A 22,958-nucleotide genomic window follows, 5' to 3' on the forward strand; every position below is an offset into this window, starting at 1 on the left:
CTCTCTCTCTCTCTCTTTCCCCCTTCTCTTCTCTATGTATATGTGTAAATAAATAAATATACACATAAACACAGAGACAGAAAGATATGGATCCACACATACAGCATATGTATAAAATATATGTATATACATGTGTATATATGTATTGTACATACACACATAATGTTGGAAAGACACTGTAAATGAAAAATGAATTAAGAGAGATACAGAAAGACAATAAAAATTGACTTTCAGAAATTGCAGAGGTTTTTTAGTGACCCTAAGATTCTTCCTGAAACAAAGGTCCACCTTTTGAATATCAAGATTATTGCAGACCCATTGAGCTGAAAGCCATGGAAAATGATCATCTTAGGAGAATTAAAATTGAAAATACCTCAAAGAACAATGGACAGATACAAGCTACCACATTTTAGAGACAAGGAAATACCAAAAAGAAGCAACAGGGGTTTCATCAAACAACTAATACTCACTGAAAAGATCAAATGGTCATCAGAGTATGGGCTAACAAGGATGGCCTGTGTGCTTCATTAATATTTTTACAATGGCAAGAGAAAGGAAAGAAACATGGGAGGTCACAGATGAGTCATGTGGGGAGGAAAAGGAGAAGTAGGTCATTGTTGGAGGTAGTATCCACGTTGAGATAAGTTCACAGATCCCTTTGAGTTTTCGTTATACTTTGTAAAGCCACAGGTTCCTGTCCATGTTAGAATTCTCAACAGAAGGTAAGTACCAGCCCTTGAATTCTAATACTATCCCTGAGGATATTGGACAGTTTGTAAAGGGAAATGTTTTAGGCAATATTGCATAAAGGAATCAATCAATAGAATTTAAGAGTTTGAAGGGACCTCACCAGTCATCTATCCAACTCATCCATGAAAGGAAACTTCACCATAATATAACTGATAAATTGTCTACCTCTGATTAAAGGCCTCCAAAGAGAGGGAGCACACCACTTCTGAAGGCAGTTCATTCCCATTTTGGACAGTTCTAATTATCAGAAAATTTTGTGGTAGTTATTATTGTTGCTTTTCCTTGACAACAAACCTAAATTTCCCAGTTTTAAATTTCTACTTACTCTCTTGGTACTTATTACTTGGACCAAATTAACCCAGTCTGGTTCTTCTTCTATCTGATGTCCTTTAAAGCCTGGGACAGCTATCAGATTTTCCCTCCATTTTGTCTTATCCAGGTTAAATACACTTTTTTTCAATCAATCCTCACCAGACATGCTCTCAAGGCCTTATACAATCCTGATTGACCTACATTGGACCCTCCAGCTTCTCAATGTTATTGTAAAGCTGTGGTGGCTAGAATTGACCACAATATTCCAGATGACATCTGATTAGGTCAAAATATGTTAGTAATACCCCCTCCCTATAGCTGGAAGCTATGCCTCTCTTAATGGATCCCAAGGTCACTTTAGCTTTTGATTGCCATAACCCACTGTTATCAAATTGATTTTGCAATCCACTTAGCCCTCCAGATCTCCTTTCAAATAAACCACTATCTAATCCTACCTGTAGTGGTATGTTTAGAGTGACTTGCCTAGTGTCACACAGTTGGGAAATGCCTGAAACTGGATTTGAACTCAGGTTTTCCTGATTCCAGACCCAGAACTCTATCCCTTGAACCACCAGTTGCTTAAAACAGTAGTAGTAGTAGTAGTAACTGCCACTTATATAAAGTTTACAAAGCTCTTTCCCCATAATATTCTTGTGATAGCATATCAAATGAGAAAACTAAGGCTTACTGATGAAACTGTAGGATTACATTGCGATGTGTCAGAGCTGTAATCCAGGATTCTTGAGGATCATTCTAACATCCTTTCCATCGCAGTTCACTGTTTCTAGCATTTATTTTCTTCTAAATGAACATATAGTTGAAAAAACACCTAGCCAGGACCCTTGTTTTCCTTAAATATCACATTTGTTCAATAGGTAGCAGGCCCAAGTGAGAGACCCAGGTAGATCCAAACCAAATAGCGAGACAGATATAAGCTAAATGACAGTTAAGTTCTGAAAAGGACTCAAATTCAAAGTACAAAGTGATATCTATAGTGAACTACTGATGTCAATGCATGATTCCCAAACCAGAAGTTATAATTCCAAATGATTCCTAAGTGATAATCTCCAGACACTCTCAAGGATGACTTGTTCCATTGGAAGGGTAGTTTCTTCTTTTCCATGAAGGATAAATGTCCTTTCTCAAAGTATATCTTCAATGAGATTAGAATCATGATACAACAGAAGATTAGAGATGAAAGTCATCTTTGGGACCAATAGTGTGGTATATTAGAAAGAACATATTGAATCCAGGATTAGGATGCCTGCACTTGAGACCTGATTCTGCTAATTGCCATTTCTGTGGTCCCTTTGTACATATGGGAAGACCCAGAAAAGCTGAGTGACCTGCTTAAGGTCAAACAGCTCTTTGATGGCCAAACAAGATATATTATGTTTAAGTTTACAAAACCTAAAGCCTCTGAACCTCTCTGAAACAAATGGGGCTCACTTATGCTATACTATGCATTCTCCAGAAACTTCCAAACTTCTTATTTCTATTTTATTAAATGGACCTTCTCCTGGACAGTAATTTCCTTGTCCCTGTCTGTTACATCAGAAGTTGGAAACCAACTGGATGCATGTGAATAAGAGTTAGCCCCTTTCAACTGAAATACATGACTTTCAGCTGCCATAGGAAGCCTTGGCATGAACATGACTGTGAACCAGGCATGCCATACCTATTAGGAAGAGTCAATAATATTTGGCAGAGTTAGTTGTATCATGTCCAAGGACAATCTCTCTGAAAAACTATTGTTGCTTTTGAGGAAGTAATGCTGGAATGAGGCTCAAGGGACCAGCCCTGGCAACCTGAAAGACTCTTTCCTGATGTGGCTTGAAGATCATAATAGCTAATGTTCCAGATTGTCTCCTTTCCTTTTTTTGTTATTCCTGCTATTCCATTCACACACATGGGAGTTTTGTATTAAGCCTTGAGCTTTCCCTAGTAGCTCATAATACATGCCATGATAAAAGGTACTATTGCTTTATTGATTATTTATATGTCTGTTCCCACCACCATGTCTCCTGAGTATTCACAAGGACTGGAACAGACTAGAACCCAGGTCCCCTGGGTCAGGAATCAGTGCTGTAAGGATATAGTAATTTTTACATATCATTGAAATCTTAAGTTATCTGGAAATAGATCACATTTTCTAGAAAAAGAATAGTGTTTGTATGGAGTCAGAATAGCACTAATTTTCTAGAAAATAAGTCAAAAGAGTAAAATCTTAACTTGTAGGTTTTAGGCTAAGATGTGAATTGGTCCTTTTTGTGCTTCAGAAGATTTTGAGTCAAAAGAAAAATATTCGGTTTACACCATCATCTAAAACTACAGATCTCCAACTTTCCTCAATTGCAATCAAGCACTAAGCTATACCAAATTGAAAAAAAACAACAGAGTAAAACCAATTTATTCTCCAAAGGACTCTGGCTATATTTACTTTTTGATGGATGTTAGAAAATCATTCATACCTTAATCAAAGGCTTAGATGACAATTGCTAATTCTCTGTTTGCCTAATATCCAGGCTGACTCATGTTCTCAATTTAGTATAGTAATTAAGGATCACAGAATTTGAGAGTTGGAAGAAAACTCGGAGGCTGGACCTTTCAACTGATAACTGAAAGAAGCTTCCGCTGAAGTGTGCCCTTTATGAAGCCATTTGTCTTCTGCCTGAAGACCTCTAATGTTAGGGAAACACACTACCCTCCAAAGCATTCCAGTACTACTTTGGGATAGCTCTAATAGTGAGGGTAAAAGAACAAACCTATGTTAAGTAATCACTATGTCCCAGACAGTGTGCTAAGTTCTTTATAAATATTGTATCATTTGATCTTCACAACAACCCTATGAGGCAGGGACTATAATTATCTCCATTTTGAAATTGAGGAAACTGAGGCAGACAGAGGTTAAGTGACTTGTCCATGATCACACAGCTAGGAAGTATAGGGGGCCAAATTTAAATTTGGGTCTTCCTGACTCTTGGTCCAGGGTGCTATATGCTATATCACCTCCTCCTTTCAATGAGATCAGTTCTAAATTTACCTCTTTACACTTTCACATACCGTTTCTTATCTTCATCCCCGGGATAAAACAGGTCAAATATAAACTTGCTTCCTCATAACAGCCCTTAAAAATGCTTGAAAACAGTTACCATATCCCCCATAGTCCTCTCCATTCCTTGCTAAAAATCCCTAGTTCCTGTAACCAATGTTCATTCAACATGGCCCTTCATCAGCCCAAGTACCTGCTTCTGGGTGTTCTGTAGTTTATTATCAAGATCTTTTTTAACTATGGTTCCCAGAACTTAATACAATACTCAGAGCATTGTCTAATCAAGGTAAAGTCAAATAGTAGTATCATCTCCTCATCCTTGGAAGCTGTGCTACTTTTAGTGTAGCACAAGTTAGTCTGAGTTCTCTTGGTTCCTATTTCACACTGCTGAATCCTACTGAGTTTGCAGTTGATCTTTTTCAGATCTGGGGGATCCTGGTCAACTCAACTTCTATAACTTTCAGTTTCTGCATTTATTGAGCAGGAATGTTATTTGGGGAGGCAGTACATAAAATTGAAATTACCCTTGGTTTAAAGTCTAGCTTTAATACTCACTAGCTGTGTGACCATTGGAAAGTCACAATTGTAAAGTCACTGATCCTTAGTTCTCCCACATGTGCAATGGGCTTGACAGCAATTGTCATACCTATCTCAAAGATATTATGATAATTGTGCTCTGTAAACTTTAAAGAACCATATGACCATTAATTTAGAAACCTCCAAGTATCTCTGGGGCAAGCTTCCTCTTCACTATGGCCCCACTCTAGGTGACTTCCACCCTCCACCTTCACCCATCCCCTCAACAATCAATGCCTGGTCCTGCTCTTTAAGCATAAAAAAATTCTTATTTATGACGCTAGTAGTACTTGATAAGTATTCTATCAACAAAACACATTTTGATTCTCTGAAATGCCCCACATGTCTAGTTAGCCTTGCACACATAGACTACATATGGAGGATGAAATAAAATATTTAGCCATTGCAGAGAATATGGACAATGTGTGAACTTCGTGAAAAGTGCTCACTTGACACATGCAAGAGATTAGGGCTGCAGCTGCTACAATTCAAGGGTTTGTATTAAATGTGGTGTGTGCATTCAGTGTTATAGGGAACACAGAGGAGGCTTCTACCATTACCTCGCAGGGTGATGAAGAGCTATTTTGCCAGAGGGAAATTCCCAGCAGCAGGGGTTCCCTAATGTCTGGGGGAGGGTTCTACAGGACAAACCTCCCTTCTAGTCTTCCCCTCATAAGCGTCACTGGCCAATCAGGGGCTCAGTTGATGAGGATCTGGATGAGGGGCTCCAATCAAGCGGTAGGGCACTGCTGCTTGTGTGGCCCTGGGTCCTAGCTAGTACATTGGAGGAATTCCAGTTTCCAAATGAACTCACTATTATTTGGTTCGCAGTTCCAACCACTTCTAAAGGGGCCTGTTGCTGTTTGCATTTCTGACATCTTGCCTCTCATTTAACAGAAGGTTCATGTTGTGCCTCTCTGCATCTTTATGGGAGAAATGAATGTCGGATGTTCTTTATCATTTTTCTTTTGTTTCTTGGTTAGAAACAAGTTAGTCCAATACTAAGAATATTGATACAAATACTAATAATAGACAAGTATATAACATTTTAAGGCAGGGATTCTTAACCTGTTGTCTATAAACTTTATTTTTTAAAATAATATTTCATTTTCATCCAATTACATGTGAAGGCAAATTTTAACATTCATTAAAAAAATTAGTTCCAAATTTCCCCTGTCCTGGACATGGTAGGTTATACATGTGCAATCAATGCAAACATATTTCCACATTAGTCATTTATGAAAGGAGGCATGATTTGTGAAATTTTAAAAAGTGTTAACTATGTTTCAATATAATTGGCTTCTTTTATAATCCTATTTATTTTATACATTTAAAAACTATTCAAAGAAGGGGTTCATAGACTTCCTTAGATTTCCAAAGAAATCCATTATACTAAAAAAGTTAGGAGACCCTGTTTAAAGTTTGACCATTAAAGTACATAAATTATCTCTTTTGATTCTCAAAAAATAAGGTGAGGTGGCTGCTTTTGTTAGCCCCATTTAACAAATGAAGAAACTGGTATCTAGAGAGGTTATGTGATTTCTTCAGGGTCACAAAACCAATAAGTCTCTGAGGCAGATTAGAAGTCAGACCTTTTTGGCTCAAAATCTGATATTGCAACCATTATCCCATTATGTTTCATGGTATTAGAAAATGCTTACCTTAAATATATGGACACACCTCCAAGAATCTATAATAATATAATTTTCTTGACTATCTTAAGCTGGGAGAGCTCATCATTAAAGAATGATACTGATAAAGGGATAAGTATAAGAATAGGACCTGGGATTTTAGTGAAAGAGAGAAATGTCAGATGGGGAAATTTCCTATGCCAATGAGTGTTGGCACCTTCTCTGCAATTCACAGATATTTATTTAAAGGACAGGAAAATTAAATGGTCAGTACAGGATGAAATTGTCAGTGTGTCAAAGGTAGGATTTAAAACCAGTTCTTCCTGACCCCCAAGACTGGCTATCTACTACATCATACTGCCTCTATCAAGACTGATAATAGCATTCAATATTCAAGTCTGCCATTATTTTTAGAAATTCTATCTAGTTATTTAATGTATGCTTAAATATTTTACCTGATGAAGATGAATGGTTAGAAAATCGTATGAAGAATGGCTTGGAGTTGCAATTACACTGGTCTGTCAAAAGGCACTACATTAATTAAGGCAGTGGTCTAGTTCCTTATGTAATTCTTATCTATTTTAATCTAGTAAAAATAAATCTAATAGAGATAAATGTTGTCTTGTGCTTAAAATTCAAGAGGAAGCTGACCTCAATCTTATTAACTTAAATATGTGTTCTTTCTCTACATACTTTTAGGGAAGTGAACCTTGGTTCATAGGTTGCATTCTAGAAGGATAGAACAATTCAACTCTTAATATTGTCCTTAACTTGTGTTTTTGCACATCGCAAAAATATATAAGTATAGCAGGAGAAGTTAAGTCTGCATTTAGTCTCTGGAATCTGGATATTCCATAGTGCCTGGAGGAAAGCAGACACAGTAAAATTCTTTGGGGTCCCCACCCCCCACTCCACTACTGCTGTTGGTTCCTCTCTTACAAAGTTTTATGTGACCCACTTCAGTTGCTACTGTTGACTTCTCAAGAATGAACTAGCTCTTTCAGTTTTCTTATTCCCTTGGTGGGGTGGGGGGAGGAAAGAGAAAGGGGCTCCCCATTTCTCCTGGCAGCAGGTCACTTCTAAAGGCAGCCAAGTGTTGATAAAGGGCAGGGGTTTTCCCCTTCAGGAAGTTCATTCTCTCCAATGTTTAAAGAACACTGGAAAACTCTGTCACACAGTATTTTTTTCTGCTTTTTAATGTGGATTCCTTTGTGTTTTATTTGGTCCTGGTTTTCTTCCCCTTTCTTTCATCTGCTTCCTTTTTCAGAAACGTTAGGTTTTTAAGAAAAATTTGGATTACTACTTTGTAATTTAAAACCAACTATGCTTACATAAGATACATGATAATGAAATTCTTTGCTTAATTCTGATGGGTAAAATACTTCTTGGAAGTGTAAGCCTCTTTCCCAGAGCCACACCCTTCCAGCCAGGAATTTGAGGACCATGTTATTGTGAATTTTAACAGTGGGAGCTAGAACCCTGACCTATAGTTTTTTTTTTTTTTAAAGCAATTGGGGTTAAGTAACTTGCTCAAGGTTACACGGCCAGTTATTATTTCTGGGTGTGGTGCTGAGTATCTGAGCCCGGATTTGATCCAGGTCGTCCCGACACTGGAGCCAGTGCTCTTACTCGCTGAGCCACCTGGCCAGCCCTAAGTAATTGGGGTTAAGTAACTTGCTTAAGGTTACACGGCCAGGTGTTTCTGGGTGGGTGCTAAGTATCTGAGCCCGGGATTCGATCTCCAGGTCTTCTCAACACTGGAGCCGGTGCTCTTACTCGCTGTGCTACCTGGCCACCCCCTGACCTATAGATTTTGATCTTCTACAAAGAATATCATCCTGGAAGTCAGAAGACTGAGGTTCAGTTTCCATCTCTCGTGCTTAGCAGTTGTCTGACATTAGATAAATCACACCACTTCTCTGGATCCCAGGTACCTCATCTGTAAAATTTGGGGGTTGTAGTTTGAACTGGAAAAAAATGATCTTTTAAAGTCCTTTCTAGCTCTAACATTCTGGGATTGTAGACCTCAAACTCCATCTGTTTTCCCTGTAGAAAACTGTCCTCTCCTCTATGAGAAACATAAAAAAAGCCAATAATCTTCACCTCCCTGTAGATATTGAAAAGATAGAAACAGGTGCCCTTCTCCCTCAAGGATATCTCGAAACCAAAGACTTGCAAGAAATCAGGTCGCTCTATTCAAATAATGTCTATTGCCACCAATTAAATTGTCTTAGCATAATAGGGCAGCTGGACAATGGAAATGTGAATAGGTCTACTTTCATCAGGAAGATCTCCCCTTCTTTAGATTAAGCTGTATTTTTAGCTAACAGATGTCCTGAAGCTACCTGAGAGCAATTAATGGTGTTGGCACTAATCCTTTCGATTGTGAGACCAGTGCCATGTAATTGTGCTGCTGTTGAAAATGAGGACTTGGTGAGAGGAAGACAAGGGGATGCATCCATTTGAAAGTTCCCTCAAGTGCTTCTCATTTTATCTGATCTGTTCCTTCCCTGTATTCTTGGCCCCTTAAAGAAGACTCCAGGAGAGCAATGGCCCCCTCGACTTTACCAAGTTAAGTTTGGCGAGCTTGTGTTCCACTTGGTCAGACAGTCCAAGATCTTTGGCACAGATCATAACTATAAGAAATTACTATGATGAAGCCATGTGACAAGGTCAGCAAAAAATTAATCCTTCACAGTTCATTTTGAGTTATTGTCTCCTTTATCAAAACACTGATCAAGACTAACCAAGCCAGTAAGATATAAACAGTTTATGTTCAGAGAACTTTTGCATGGAATCATAAAGATAATATACAGTACGAGGATCTGGGTTCAAATTCTAGATCTTACACAAGCTACCTATGTGACTTCAAGGAAGTCACTTTTTCCCTATGATTGCATAATATGTACAAAGGACAGATGTGGACAATGTCATTAGATATCTAAGTGGATTTGGACTCATTTTAATGACTGGAGCGACAAATAGTAAGTAATTAATGAAAAACTAAAAGAAAGTCTCCAGTGGAACAATCAAGGAATTTGTCATGGATTCTGTTTTAATAAATATTTGCATAAATTACTAGGATGAGGGTATAGACCAATCAATCAATAAGCATTTCTCAAGAACCTGCTATTTGCCAAAAACTGTTCTAGGTGTTAGGGCCACAAAAATAGTGAAACATCCCCACCTTCCAAGGAGCTTATATTCTAATGGTTCAACTGCATATAAAATTGGAGATGACACAAAGTTGGACAATATAAAGCACTGGATAACAATTGATCTTGGAAAAAATCATCATCAGGCTTGAATGATGGGCTTTATTAAGTTTAAATGTCTTGGGGGCAAATATAATTAAGACTTTATGTAGAAGATGGCAATTGAAACTTGGGATTGTAAGAGGAATTAGTAAAGAAGTGCATTCTAAATATTGGGGTCAGTCAGCACAAAGGCAGAGGCAGGAGATATTGTGGCTCCTATGAGGAATAATAGTAACTATAATTTATATGGCATTTTAAGGTTTTTGAAGCACTTTACAAATATCATCTCACTTTATCCTCCCAACAGTCCTGAGAGTTAAGTGCTACTCTCATCATCATTTTATAGATAAGGAAAAAGAGGCAGACAGAAATTAAGTGACTTGCCCAGGTTGAGCTAGTAAGTGTCTGATGTTAGCTTAATGCTCAAGTTTTCTTGGCTCCAAGTCCTGCACTCATCCACTGTGCCATCTAGTTGCCTCTATCACATAGTTGCATTGAGAAAATAGTTTGTAATTCTTGTTGTTGGTGTTGTTCAGTCATTTTTCAGTTGTGTCTGACTCTTTGTGACCCCATTTAAGATATTCTTGGCAATATAAATGGTTTGCCATTTCATTTTCTAGCTCATTTTACAATTGAGGAAACTGAGGCAAGTGATTTGCATAGAATCACACAGCTAGTAAGTGTCTGAAACCAGATTTGAACTCAGAAAGATGAGTTTTCCTGAATTCAAGTCTGGCACTCTGTCCATTGCACCACCTCACTACCCTAGTTTGGAATTAGGGTGCTCTGAAATGTGCTACATGTCTTCTTGGATCAGCTCCATAAATTCTCATATCTATTTCAAAATAATACAACAGGAAACTATTAAGGACAATTAATAAGTGGGTCAAATGGTCACTGGATAAAAATGAACCTAAACAAGCAGTCTGCAAAGGTCAAGGACACTTAAGATTATGCAATTCCAAGTAGAAGTAAATTCATACGAACAATTAATTTAACATGGTAAGAGAACAACCACAGATTAACAAAATACAAACACATACACAATACAATAAAACTCAATGACTTTATGATTATTTGAGCTGAATGAATTTCCATCTGCCAGCTCAGCAATTTATCCTCAGATTGTACTCATGAATCAAATTTGTAAAAATTAAGCATGTTCAAAAATACTGTTGATGGAAGGAGTATTAAATAACTCTTTTAAATGTCTCTTTGTTCCAAAGGGGCTCCTTAGTGTACGGGCACCTCTACACAAGCCAAGTATTTTTCAACTGTGTAGTCTGATTTTGGCCACAAAGGAAGAAAGCATGCAAGAAATATTCAGGATTAAGTGGAAGCAATAGGATAACCCTAGGAATTTGACCCTTGATCACTTGTAAAGCAATTTCCAGAAGCATATCCCAGAGGATGCAACATACTCACAAAATCATAAAATCTGAGTTGGAAAGGATCTTAGAAACTGATCAATCTAACACATAGCCAATATAAAATTGCTTCTTTATCCCCAACAAATACCCATCCATCTACTGATTTGAAGACCTCCAAAGATGGTGAGATCACTTTTTCATGATGCATTCCAATTTTAATTCTGACAAAACAGGTTTTGAGAGAAATCAGTCTCTCTGCAACTTCTGCCCTCTCATCCTGGTTATATCCTGTTAACCAAATAGAACAATTCAAATACATAATACACAATGATGACTCTTCAAATATTTGAAGACAGCTCTCATATTTACCTCCAAAGAATCTATTTTAGAGGAAAAATTTTCCTATTTCATTTTGACTATTTTTAGTTTCCAGACCACTTACCAAACTATCCACCCTTCTTTAGGTGTTTTCTACTTTGACAAGGTCAGTCTTTTGGTCAACAACCATGCATTAGACATTTACTACATACAGGAAATGTAATAGGCCCTGGAGATATAAAGAAAGGCAAAAATACTTCCTGCTTACAAGGAACTAAAATACTAATTGGGAAGAAAACATTCACATAACCAGGTACACAACATATTTACAGTGTAAATGGAAAGTAATCTCAAGGGGAAGTCAATAGCAGCAGGCAAGACCTATAAAAAGTTTGTATTGAGTTAAATATTAAAGGAATCCAGTGAAGCTAGAAGGTGGAGATGAGGAGACAGAATATGCCAGGCATAGGTGACAGTGATTCCTCTAAAATACACAATGTTTAAAGTGAACACAATACTACAGATGTGGCACAATAATTACAGCTTATATTTAATCAATTGTTGTCTATAGCACTTTAAGTATAGAAAAGTGTTTTCTTAGCAATTTGGAAGAAATTAACTTTGCACTGACATACCACATTCAACAATGAACAGCCTATTAGGTCATTAATTTAATATTTATTAAGTATGCACTTTTAATATTTGTTAAAGCTCATGTAACAATTAGGAGATAAATAAATCATATATCTTTCATGATTAAGAGTAATGCATGAATTTTCAACTAAACAAGGTATTGGAGGCAATTACAGAAATTGAAAGACTTAATCTTGTTTGCAAGTAATCAGAAATGTTTTTCCATAAACAAAATTTATGCATCTAGACTGATAAGATGAGTAGTTGATGGGGTGGCTAGGTGGCACAGTGAATAGAGCACTGGCCCTGGAGTCAGGAGGACCTGAGTTCAAATACGGCCTCAGACACTTGACACACTTAGTAGCTGTGTGACTTTGGACAAGTCACTTAACCCCAATTGCCCTCCAAAAAGCAAAAAAAAAAAAATTTAAATAAATTTTTAAAATATTTTAAAAAAAGATGAGTAGTTGACTAGGAGGAAAAAAAATATCAGTTTTCTCAGGAAATTGTTTAGTACCAAAGATATAAAGACAACTATCAAATACATAAGATAAAAAGTCATGCTCTTTTTTTTCTTTGTCTTTATTCTCCTTAATCTCTTAGCAATATTCCACACTGTTTATTACCCTCCCATAAATGCTCTTTCATCCTTTGTCTCCCATGACATAATACAGTTTTACTTTGGTCTCAATTCTATAGCTATACCTTCTCAAATAGATAAGAGGTCAAAGGATGTGAATGAAAGAAAAGAAGCCATAAGCTATTATCCACATTAAAAGTGATATCAATCACTAATTATATTAGAAATGTTTATCAAAACTACCCTAAGGTTTCACATCACACCCAGGAAACTGGCAAAGATGAAGAAAGTTGGAAATAATCGATGTTAGAAAAGTTAAAGGAAGATAAGCACATAAAGGCCTTATTTGTGTAACTATAACACAAAGTCATTTCAATTAAGAATTTGGAATTATACAAATAAGTCAACTAAATGGTCATATCCTTTGATGCAGAGATTGTACCACTGAGCTTCATAGGCAATATTTGAGCTCAGGCCCTCTGACTATAGAATCACTTTTCTTTTCCCTTTGTCAAACTATTTCCTTCTAGTACATTATGTGGTTCGTGTGTTGAGAATTGAATAACGTAACATGAAAAAGAATCACATTGGTTGAGAAAGCATAATGGGTTGCAACCTATTCCAACAACAGGAATACACATATTCACAAGTTCCTTAAAGGAATCTCTTAAAGGCATTAAAGAAAGAATATTCGTGTTGAAATGGAATGGATAGAAATTTAAAATAATTGATATCACTATATAGTATCAAAAATGTTAGCCAGCTTCACCTCTGCCAAATCTTCAGTTCCAATGTTCACCTGATTCTCCATCAATAACTTCTATCAACATACACATATTAGTGGAATAGTTTCATGGGCTACATTTCCAGATTTTTCCATAGTGTTAGCAATAGAAATTTTTCTTCCCCTTCATTTTACCCTTTTGGGTTGTTAGACAAATCACTTTCACATCACTATACAATTAGAACAATGTCAATGTCAGTCTTTGGAGAATCTGATCATGAATTTAAATATCTTTCTCTCTTTGATTAGGGCATCGGAAATTGGTGTTCACCTTAGATAGCTGTTTCTCCAAATTAAATAACTGTTTAACTTATTCACGCATACATATATATATATATATGCCTATATGATGAAAATAGGACTGGGATTATCTTTAAACTGAAGGACCTCCTGTGAATTATTGCATTAACTAAATTGGTCCTAGTGCCTTTATCAATGTTGTGTAGTATCATAGTCTACTGCTAAGCAACTGAAGTAAATAGTTGCAAACTGTACTTTAACATGGATGGATAATATTTCCTCCATGGTACTTGCCAATGCATAAAATGTATGTGTACATGTGTGTTTATATATATATATATATATATATATATACACATATATACCGTGTTTCCCCGATAATAAGACACTGTCTTATTATTTTTTTGGAAAGAAAAACACCAGAGGGCTTATTTTCAGGGCAGGGCTTATGTTGTCCTCCCTCAGCTCTCCTCTGCAGCACTGCTCTCAATGGCGCCAGCAAGCAAATCACTGGGGAAGAACAGGATGATGCGCTCACTGCTGCAGCTCTGATTGGATGCAGCTCAGAGCACGGCGTGCGTTTCACAGGGGGGGGGGAACGGTGCATACAGAGGGTACCGTAATGTAGCATGTAGTGCAGGGGATCACCTTCACTACAGTAGCAATCTCAATAGGGCTTATTTTCGGGGGAGGGTTTATTTTCCAGGAATCTTACACAGTAAGGGGAGGGCTTATTTTTGGGATAGGTCTTATTATCAGGGAAACACGGTATGTATAGGTATAGATATATGTGTCCATGTATATATGCAGAATTATGACTTTCTCTTAACTTTTATAAAGCCAAAAGAAAAACCAAAAACTATGATGTTTGTAAGGATGAGATTCACCACCATCACCATCACTACCACCACCATCATCATCATGATGACAAAACATAATCCAGTATCAGACAATGGAAATCGATAGGGTTTAGAGGGAGAAAGATATTCTATTGTTTAATCATATGCAGATATATTCTGATTGTTAGGTACTAAAAAATAATACCACAAGTGGTCTTACCAAATTTTTTTTTAAAGAGTTAGTTATTTCATATGGCAAAGTAAAAAGAATGCCAGATTTAAAATAAGAGAACTGAGTTCAAATTCTAACCCTGAAAATTACTACCCATGTGACTTTGGTCATGTAACCTCTCTGGGCCTCAGTTTCTGCTAATAGAAAGCTGGACTAGATGGCTTCTGAGATCATGTGTAATTCTCCATAAATGATCCTATGATCAAAGGTATTGATATCTTGATGGGAAAATCATGTGTTACTTGGAGAAATTAATTGAATATAATACAATAAAAATTAAAATTATACTCTTATGACGACTTCCATCAGTTGGGTTGTGTAGATTTGTTCATCAAATATAGGTGGTATATTGAAAATATGTTTGTACGTGTCTGTGTGTCTGTGTGTCTTAACATTGCATTAAGAATCACCATTTTGAAACACGTCAAAAACTTAACAAAATTTTCATTATATTAAAAACTGATAAAGATGAATATGCTGCAGTTTTTTTTGTATTTACTTTTTCACAAATTAACATTTTTAAATCTATCTTCCTATCATTTATCTATGTATCTATCTATTTAATTTCCCAAGTAAGAAGCCTCCAATTCTAGTTGGTTATACAATGTGTGCCAAAACCTTCATACTGCACTAAGGCTTTCTGGCCCTAGAGTACAACTTGTTTTCTAATTCTACAGGTCAGCCTTTATATTCTTTAGTCAATATGAACATTTGAAGTCCTATTAGGTTTAGTTTCTATTTTTCTTGACTACTGCTTAACCTTAGACAATTTGCCAACTCTGGTGATCTAGCTTCTCTAGATTTCTCCCATCTCTCTTTGAAAGTCAGGTGAATACTCCTATTACTGTTTTCATTTTACTGACAAATTTTTGTGTGTGTGAGCTGGATCTCAAATGTCAAAATCTGACACCCAAATCATAACGGATTCCTTCTTTCCCTAAATAAATGAGTTGGTTGTCAAGATCGGTGAGTTCTGCCTGCTGTATTACTTGTATGTTTTATAGGAAATCTTAGCCAAGGGTGTTATTTTAAGAGATGAGCAAATGGGGAAACCCCATGGCCTAGCCAATAAAATATGAACTTAAGGTGCAAAGAAGCACTCATAAATATTACTTAGAACAAGGGGATTCATTGTTTCTTCCCAACCCTTTTAGCTGCTCCTCTGATCTCAGCCCCTCTCTGTGCGTCATGGCAGGCCTCATCCTTTAACCTGTGGTTTTTAAAAGCTAAGCTACTACATTATTTATGACTGTAAATGTTAGTAGCCCGTCTGTGTGCTCCTTGTACACGTATCGAGGGATTTTTTTAACTTTTTTTCTTCCTTTAAGGTATTTTAGTTTGTGAAGATGAAAGAGTTTGTCCCTGGACCTGATGGTTTAGGGATGTAGAATTAGCTGTCTTGTCAGTGTGAGGTAGACTGAGGAATTCCAACCCACCCTCCACCTGCACAACTCAAAAAGCAGGACTTGAAGCCTCTCCTTATTCATTTGTTTTCTTTTTGTCTCACTTTTGTTCATTCCTGTACCTTTGTATGTTTTATTCTTTAGCCTTTTTTCTGATTTTTTCTATATACCTTAGCTTCCTGTAACATAGTCTCTATTTTTCTCCTTCCCTTTTTGCTGGCAATACTTGTCCCATTCCCATGTCCCAATCGCCTTGTTTACAATCTTACATTTATTTTCATTGCTCCACTCCTGTATTTTACTGATTCTTTTCACATTTCTCTCCATGTAGCCCATTCAAAAATCCACTTCTTTCCCAAAGTCATAGCATTAGAAGCCAGTGGAAGCCTTACAATGACTTGAAGCTCAGTTGGTCACGATAAGATCAGAAAATAATGATGCAAATAAAAGAGGATAGAAGATCTAAGGGGTAGGGTAGTGGTGGTGGAAGATGCAGCTAAGTAGTAAGGTGTGGGAATTAATTACAGAGGATTTCAATAGCCAGAATTACTCCAAAGCCCTGGGGAAACTTTCTTCTTGTTGGGGAAGATGAAATTGGTACTTCATAAACTCTTTGCTCTCAGGTTCAGAGAAAGTAGAAAACTGTATCTAAAGGATGAAACTGTAACTAATTGATTTTCTGTTAATCTAACCCTTTTGGGATGAAGAAACTATGACTCCAAAATTCCCCCAAAAGGAAAGGGAGAGATAAAAAGGTACCCTTAAGACCAGAGGCTAAACAGATATTGCAGAAATGAATGCTATTTAAAAAATATAGGTATAGGTGGGGGAGTAGAGGGAAAATGAAAGGAAGAAGCTGGTATTGGTGACAGAAACATTTTTAAACTCACACCTACCATGCGTTATTCCTTGCATGGCACATACACAGATAAAACATTAACAAAGAGCTATGTTTGAGCATCAGTTTGAACTTGGGGCAGATTAGAATTCAGTTACTACTGATAGTGATAATACTAATTGTAGAAAATCAGCTAATAACACAAGAACTTCAAATGAAAACTCTTTGCTCAGACTTTTGAATATAATATTTTAGAAAGGAAAAGATAAATCATTGATGCAACCTAGCCACCTCTACTTTTCCATCCATACAAAAGAGCTTTATTGTTGTTGCTATTGTTTTTAATCCCTTCTAAATAGTAGTTGTCATGAGATTGCTTGATTGAAGCAAACCTACTTTATAAAAAAGTCATCATGCAAAAAAGCCTAAATTTTTATGAATGTGTTTATAATTGACAGAGTGATTGTATGATTTCACATAGAATTATCTAGATATGTTACATTTGGCTTTACCTAGTTAAAAATTCTCCAGTGTATATTTAATAAGCTGAAAACAATATGTAACAGCAGATAGTCATAATGCCTTTCTAAGCTGTCAACAAGGAAAATCATTTCTGCCCCTTCCCTCCCCCCCCCAAAAAAACTCCTTCATTAATTAGGAGTTTGATGTCCTTGCAAGAGTAATATATAAAATGACTTTAAATATTAAATTGACCTGTAAGGTTATAAAAACATTACTATACTTAATAGTTTTACAAGATAGTTTTGTAAAAGAATATTATGAGTTATGTACTCCACAATGAATACCCTTCTAACCACATGAATTTAAATGCATTAATCAACTGTTTATTAATTAGTGCTGAGAACACCATGCAAAGTCCATCAGTGAGTCAAAAACCATGACTAACTTCGAGAATTTAAACAGATAAAACTGAAGTTCAATTCCTTTCAACATAATAGGGCTTGACAGTAAAGAATTATAATTACATTTTAATTTCTGTTTTATTTAAATTAATATTTTTAAGTCTTTGTATTTATGTCATTTTAATGATACGATAACCAAAGGATCAAATTAAATGTGACTTATAATATCTTGGACTGAATAGATTATTTTTAAGTGAGTCCATATATGAGATGTATATAAGAACTGAAAATAATATTCCCTAAGTTTGTAAAATTGACATAATAGTCTTGAGCTCAAATATTTTAGAGGAACAAACCCAAAGTCTTTATTCTTGGAAAATCAATGGTTAAAATCATATATTCCTCTCACAAAGCTATTGCTAGTACCAGCACCTATAATGTAGTTAAAATTTCTGTAGCTGTCCATAGTTTCATTGAGAAAACATTTGATGAAGGCTGAGAATGCAGTGATAATTGTGTCTTAATTAAAAGGGATGAAGACGGAACAGAGGTTTTCTGGGGTTACATATGTAACACTTTTTCAAAATGAACCAGTCACAAGCAGAAGTCTAATAAGGTAAGCAACTACTACTATTAAAGTATTACCATTTAATGCTGGAGCTGCTGACTTCATTTAAAAATATGTAGCATAAAAACGGAAACCATCAACCTATCAACTTGAAAACTTTTGCTGTTGTTTAAATTCAAGTGCATTTTTCCAATAATAGGAATCAAAAGTCACTTCCCCTAAAGCCATTTTCAAGAAATGCTCATACACATTCTGAATGCGACCCAGTTGTCCTTTGTCAGCAAGATATCAACTTAGAAAAATATATTTTAGTTGTGTTTCAAAATAACAGCAGAAAACAGTTCCCTTGACAGAAAATGCCAACAGTTTCCTAAATGATCAAAGCAGGAAGCTGTATAAGGAACATTCTCCTCTTTTTTACTAGACATGTAAATAGGTTAGTTTCCTGATAATTATCTATATCCGGGTAATCACTTCAGGCCAAATTACCTTTGGACTAGTTATTTGATTCATTTACACTTTTTTCTCTGCTTGTGAGGTGCTATTTGGGACATTGGAAAATCAGCTACTGGCGGGGCATGGAAAGGTGGTAGGAACTTAGGCAGAACTCCAAGCAGTATTTACAAAAATGCTTAAGAATGCCAACTTTTTAAACATGCCAAAATAGGTGAACATTATCCATAATAACATGATGCTGAGAACTCTAGTACACCTTTCCTTTGTTTTGTATTGTTTTCTGTGAGAAGTCATGCCATTAAATTCATCTTTTGAATAAAAAGTCTTTGATCACAGAGCACAGACATACGAATATGCAAAATAGCTCTGAGAATGGTATAGTTAGAATTTAACTTTCCCTTATCCAACTAGCAAAAACTCACCTTGCAGTCAGAATTAATTATCCTGCATATTTCAAGTGAGAGGTTTCATTTAGGATGATTCAATAAAGTCGGGAAATCTGTGGTTTGTTCCCCAGGATAGCTCACTTTTCTATTTTACATTGCAAGTCATGATACAAACAATATTCCTGTCTGAAGCTCACATCTAATATTCCTCCTCCAGAATAACATGACCAAATATATCCCAGAACATACATATTGAATTACCCAACTAATGTAATCCAAACAATTATAACTGAGCATTCCCTGTACACCAAAACATTAATTCCAAATGGAACTGTCCTCCAATGATAACAAGAAGGTCCTAGAAATTGCTGAATGAAACTGTATTTTTTTGGTTAATGAGTGGTCTTTTTTATTTCTTTTGAGAAAGTTTTTAAATGGCTCACAAAGTAGAATGATGGTGCTGGATGATCTTTAAATATGAATTAATTTGTCTTTCTTCTTAAAGATCCAGTCAGCAACTTCCTCTGATTTGAAAATATATTGTTAAGATTAACTCGTGACCAAGGTAATATTTTTTTTTCCACTCAGTAATTTAGTTTGTCCTTCTCTATCAGATCTTAAATCATATAAAACTGTTTCCTTCTTTCCATGATTTATTTGTGAATATGTTAATTATGCCTAAATAAGGAATGTTAAGATAAAACTGTTCCAGCTAATCTGAATTCCTCATGAATACTTCTTACAAAAGCTGTAAAGTAAAATGCTCCACAAACCACAATTACATAGAATTCGAAGCAAGGAAGAGTATTCCAACTAATTTAGGGTTAAGCTACATTTTAATGGCTTGTAAGGACCAAATGAAACCCGGTAATTATAATGTATGAGAACAGACTTCAAGGATATCTGATTATTTCAATGACTGGAAAACTCTCTTTATTAAAGTTTTCACAATTTTTAAATCTATGGTAATATAAAATATATGACCCTGGATAACACCTTATCCTTCTTGCAAGGATGGCTGATATCAAATGAGCAGAGCCCACTGAGCAGTGCATAACATAAAAACATACAGATATTCTTTAGCCTTTGAGACATATGACTTTGGGGGAAAATTTATATTGCGTTATAATTTTTTAAACAATAATAATAATAATTTGCTCACAGAGGCCATCCACTTCAAACTAAAAGAAAGTTGGACATATTTGTTTAAAACCAATTAGATAGCGTAAAATTTTAATTCTTTTTTTCATGTTAAACTTGCAGATAAAATGTTTAAGTTTGAACATTAAAACATCACACAATTAACTTATCTCTAAATAGGTCTGAAAGTAATAATTTCCATTGCTATCAATGTATTAAATGGAAAGATTTAGTGAGATACTTTAGTGAAATGACAGCCTCTATGAAATCATTGTGGTTAAACACATTATAATACTAATGTTCTTATTAGGAAAATTATAATGGATACTAACAATGCAGAAAATGGTCTTGATCATCTGAAATCAATTCTAAACATTTTCCAATATTTTAAGATCATCACTAACATTTACTAATTAACCTTGAATTAATATGTTTGTTTATCATATCTTATCCAATAATGGTATTAATTACAAAGATTTTCATTAGTGAACAAGTGGAGAGCTTAATGTTAGGATTTAAAAGAAAAATTGTATAGATGACTGTCACTAAATACATGAGTTAAATTTTCCTTTACTTTCTCAGAACAATAATATGTAATGAGTATCTTAATGCAAATAGAAATTATTGGTCTGCCCCTCCACTTTATTAAAAGAAATGTCTTATCAGTATTCCTTAATATTACTAATATTTGATGATACTATTTGACTATAATGAATTCAGCTATAATAATTTTTGTTACACATATCTCCCCTGCAAGGGAATTTCTTAAAAAGATAAAAAATGCATGCATAATATAAGATGCATCTGATATATTTCTTAAATTGCAAACAAAATTAACAAGTGCTTTCTCACTGTCTCTCATCCTCACATGCCCCTTCTTCAATGAACCCTGTAATTGTTCTCATAGATTTCTGCTTTCCACAATAGCATCTGTTTGTTCATACATTTAGGCATGGTTGAGATTTTAACAAGTTCTGAAAAGACTCAAATATACTCAAACCATAAGTGTTTAATTTTAACTTTTTATATTTAAAAAACATGAGCTTTGCTGCCTAAGGCAAGAATTTACATTACATCAATGAAAGAAAGGAAACAGAAGCCAGGAGAGGAGAGTTATAGAAAATGACTTTATATAAACATGACCACCTACCATGCAGCTACTTTGCCATTAGTAAAACTTCCACTTTGCAATAACATAGATTAACAATAAACAAACAAACAAACAAATAACATACCTAAATTGACAAAGCTCATGACCATGTCAGCATCATTCAGAAAGTTGGTATCATGTAGGCTGGCCAAAGGAGGACTTTGGGTGGTCAGAGGTGGAGTGCGAGATAATTGTATTCTCTGAGAATATCCATTGGGAGATGCAGGGTATCCCTTTCTTACTCCTCTGGTTTCTCTTCCCATGGATCCCCTTATTGAATATTCCAACTCCTCCTCGGCATCTTCTTCATTTGTCATGGCATTGTACAGATTCAGCATAAAAAGGGGAGCAGAAGAAGCTTGCTTTCCAGGTGAAAATGGTCTGGGTCTGTGAGGTAAGCCCAAGATAGAAAGAATTTCCCTCTGTATTTCCCTTCTTTCATGATTCCGTAGCCTCCTATAAATAAAACTGGAGTGAACATGATTATCTCCTAATCCTCCTTTTGCATAACCCACTAGAACCCAGCAGCTCCAAAGCAAACCAACAATACCCCTAAGTAAAAGTACAGTCAGATACATTTTTCCCCAAAAGGAAAAGTTCTGGGTTTTTTTTTTTTTTGGTGGTTGTTCTTAATTCTTATTCTCTTAAAAAGCTGTGTTCCTAGGAGGTATGCTTCCCCAGCAGCTGAAAAACAAATTTACCTATTCTTCATGTCAGTGACTTTCCTAAAGACAACATCCTTAATGATTTTCCTTTTCTATTTTAAGTATTTTGGAATATGTCAAGTTGCGGTTATTCCTAAGAAAGCTGAAACTCGGATTTCCAATTATCCACAGTTGTTATAGTTTGTACTGCATTTATGTAGCAGAAGACGGCTAATATGATTTGGTCAAATGACCTATGCATTCCTAAAGAAATGTAAGGCAATCAGCTCTTTGGTGTTTGGATTAACAAAAGTTGATCTTCTGATAAACTGCAGTTCCCAGAGTTATCTTCACTTGTTTTAAACTTCTTCACAACCCTTGTGTTCTTTCCAAGACAAAGTCCTGAATCACAGATCTATCCTGATCTGCACCTTGGTGCTGTCATATGTATTTTTCCGGCAGCTTGGTGATAACTTTAACATCTTTTGGGTCCTCTTAGTGTAAAATGAGACTTAAGGTTGTACTAGTAAAGTAAATGTGTTTTCCTGAGTTTACTTGCAAACCTTCTCGAAAGTCCATTCAACTCCTTTCTCCTCCTTACTGTTATTTCCACCTCCAGCAGGCACAAATATACCAGCCCTCTTCAAGAGAGATCTAAAGACTAATGTAAGCACAACCCTGCTGGGAAAGAAGAGGCTTCTCATTGTAATTTGAAACTGGTAAAGCAAAAAGACCTTAACCCTTTGGCTGCCAGAAAAAAATCTCCATTTTTAGCATTTTATAACCACACACCTAATTTAGCATTATTCTGTCTTCTGGAGAGAAGTTCCAGAATATGGATATTTTCAAATATTAGAATAAAAATTCTGACTGCTGCTCTTCACAGGATTCTTTTGGATCTTTCTTTTAAAGGCACAAATTTAGTATACTTCAATA

The 22,958-nt window shown here is 35.7% G+C and overlaps 1 protein-coding gene across 1 annotated transcript in view; it reads right to left on the reverse strand.

Annotated features, from left to right (window-relative positions):
• The window catches only part of BMP5 (bone morphogenetic protein 5), a 186,642-nt gene extending 163,929 nt beyond the window's left edge, over positions 1-22,713 (reverse strand). The window contains exon 1 of the mRNA XM_069070648.1: positions 21,464-22,713. Within this exon, the coding sequence (XP_068926749.1) occupies positions 21,464-21,956 (493 nt within the window). The 5' untranslated portion in view covers positions 21,957-22,713. The remainder of the gene's footprint in view (positions 1-21,463) is intronic.
• Between the last annotated feature and the right edge of the window lie 245 nt (positions 22,714-22,958).

Source organism: Petaurus breviceps, unplaced genomic scaffold (assembly GCF_028583685.1).
Source record: "Petaurus breviceps papuanus isolate PSGF00001 unplaced genomic scaffold, PetGlider_PUasm1.0 90822, whole genome shotgun sequence".
Classification (NCBI taxonomy): domain Eukaryota; kingdom Metazoa; phylum Chordata; class Mammalia; order Diprotodontia; family Petauridae; genus Petaurus; species Petaurus breviceps.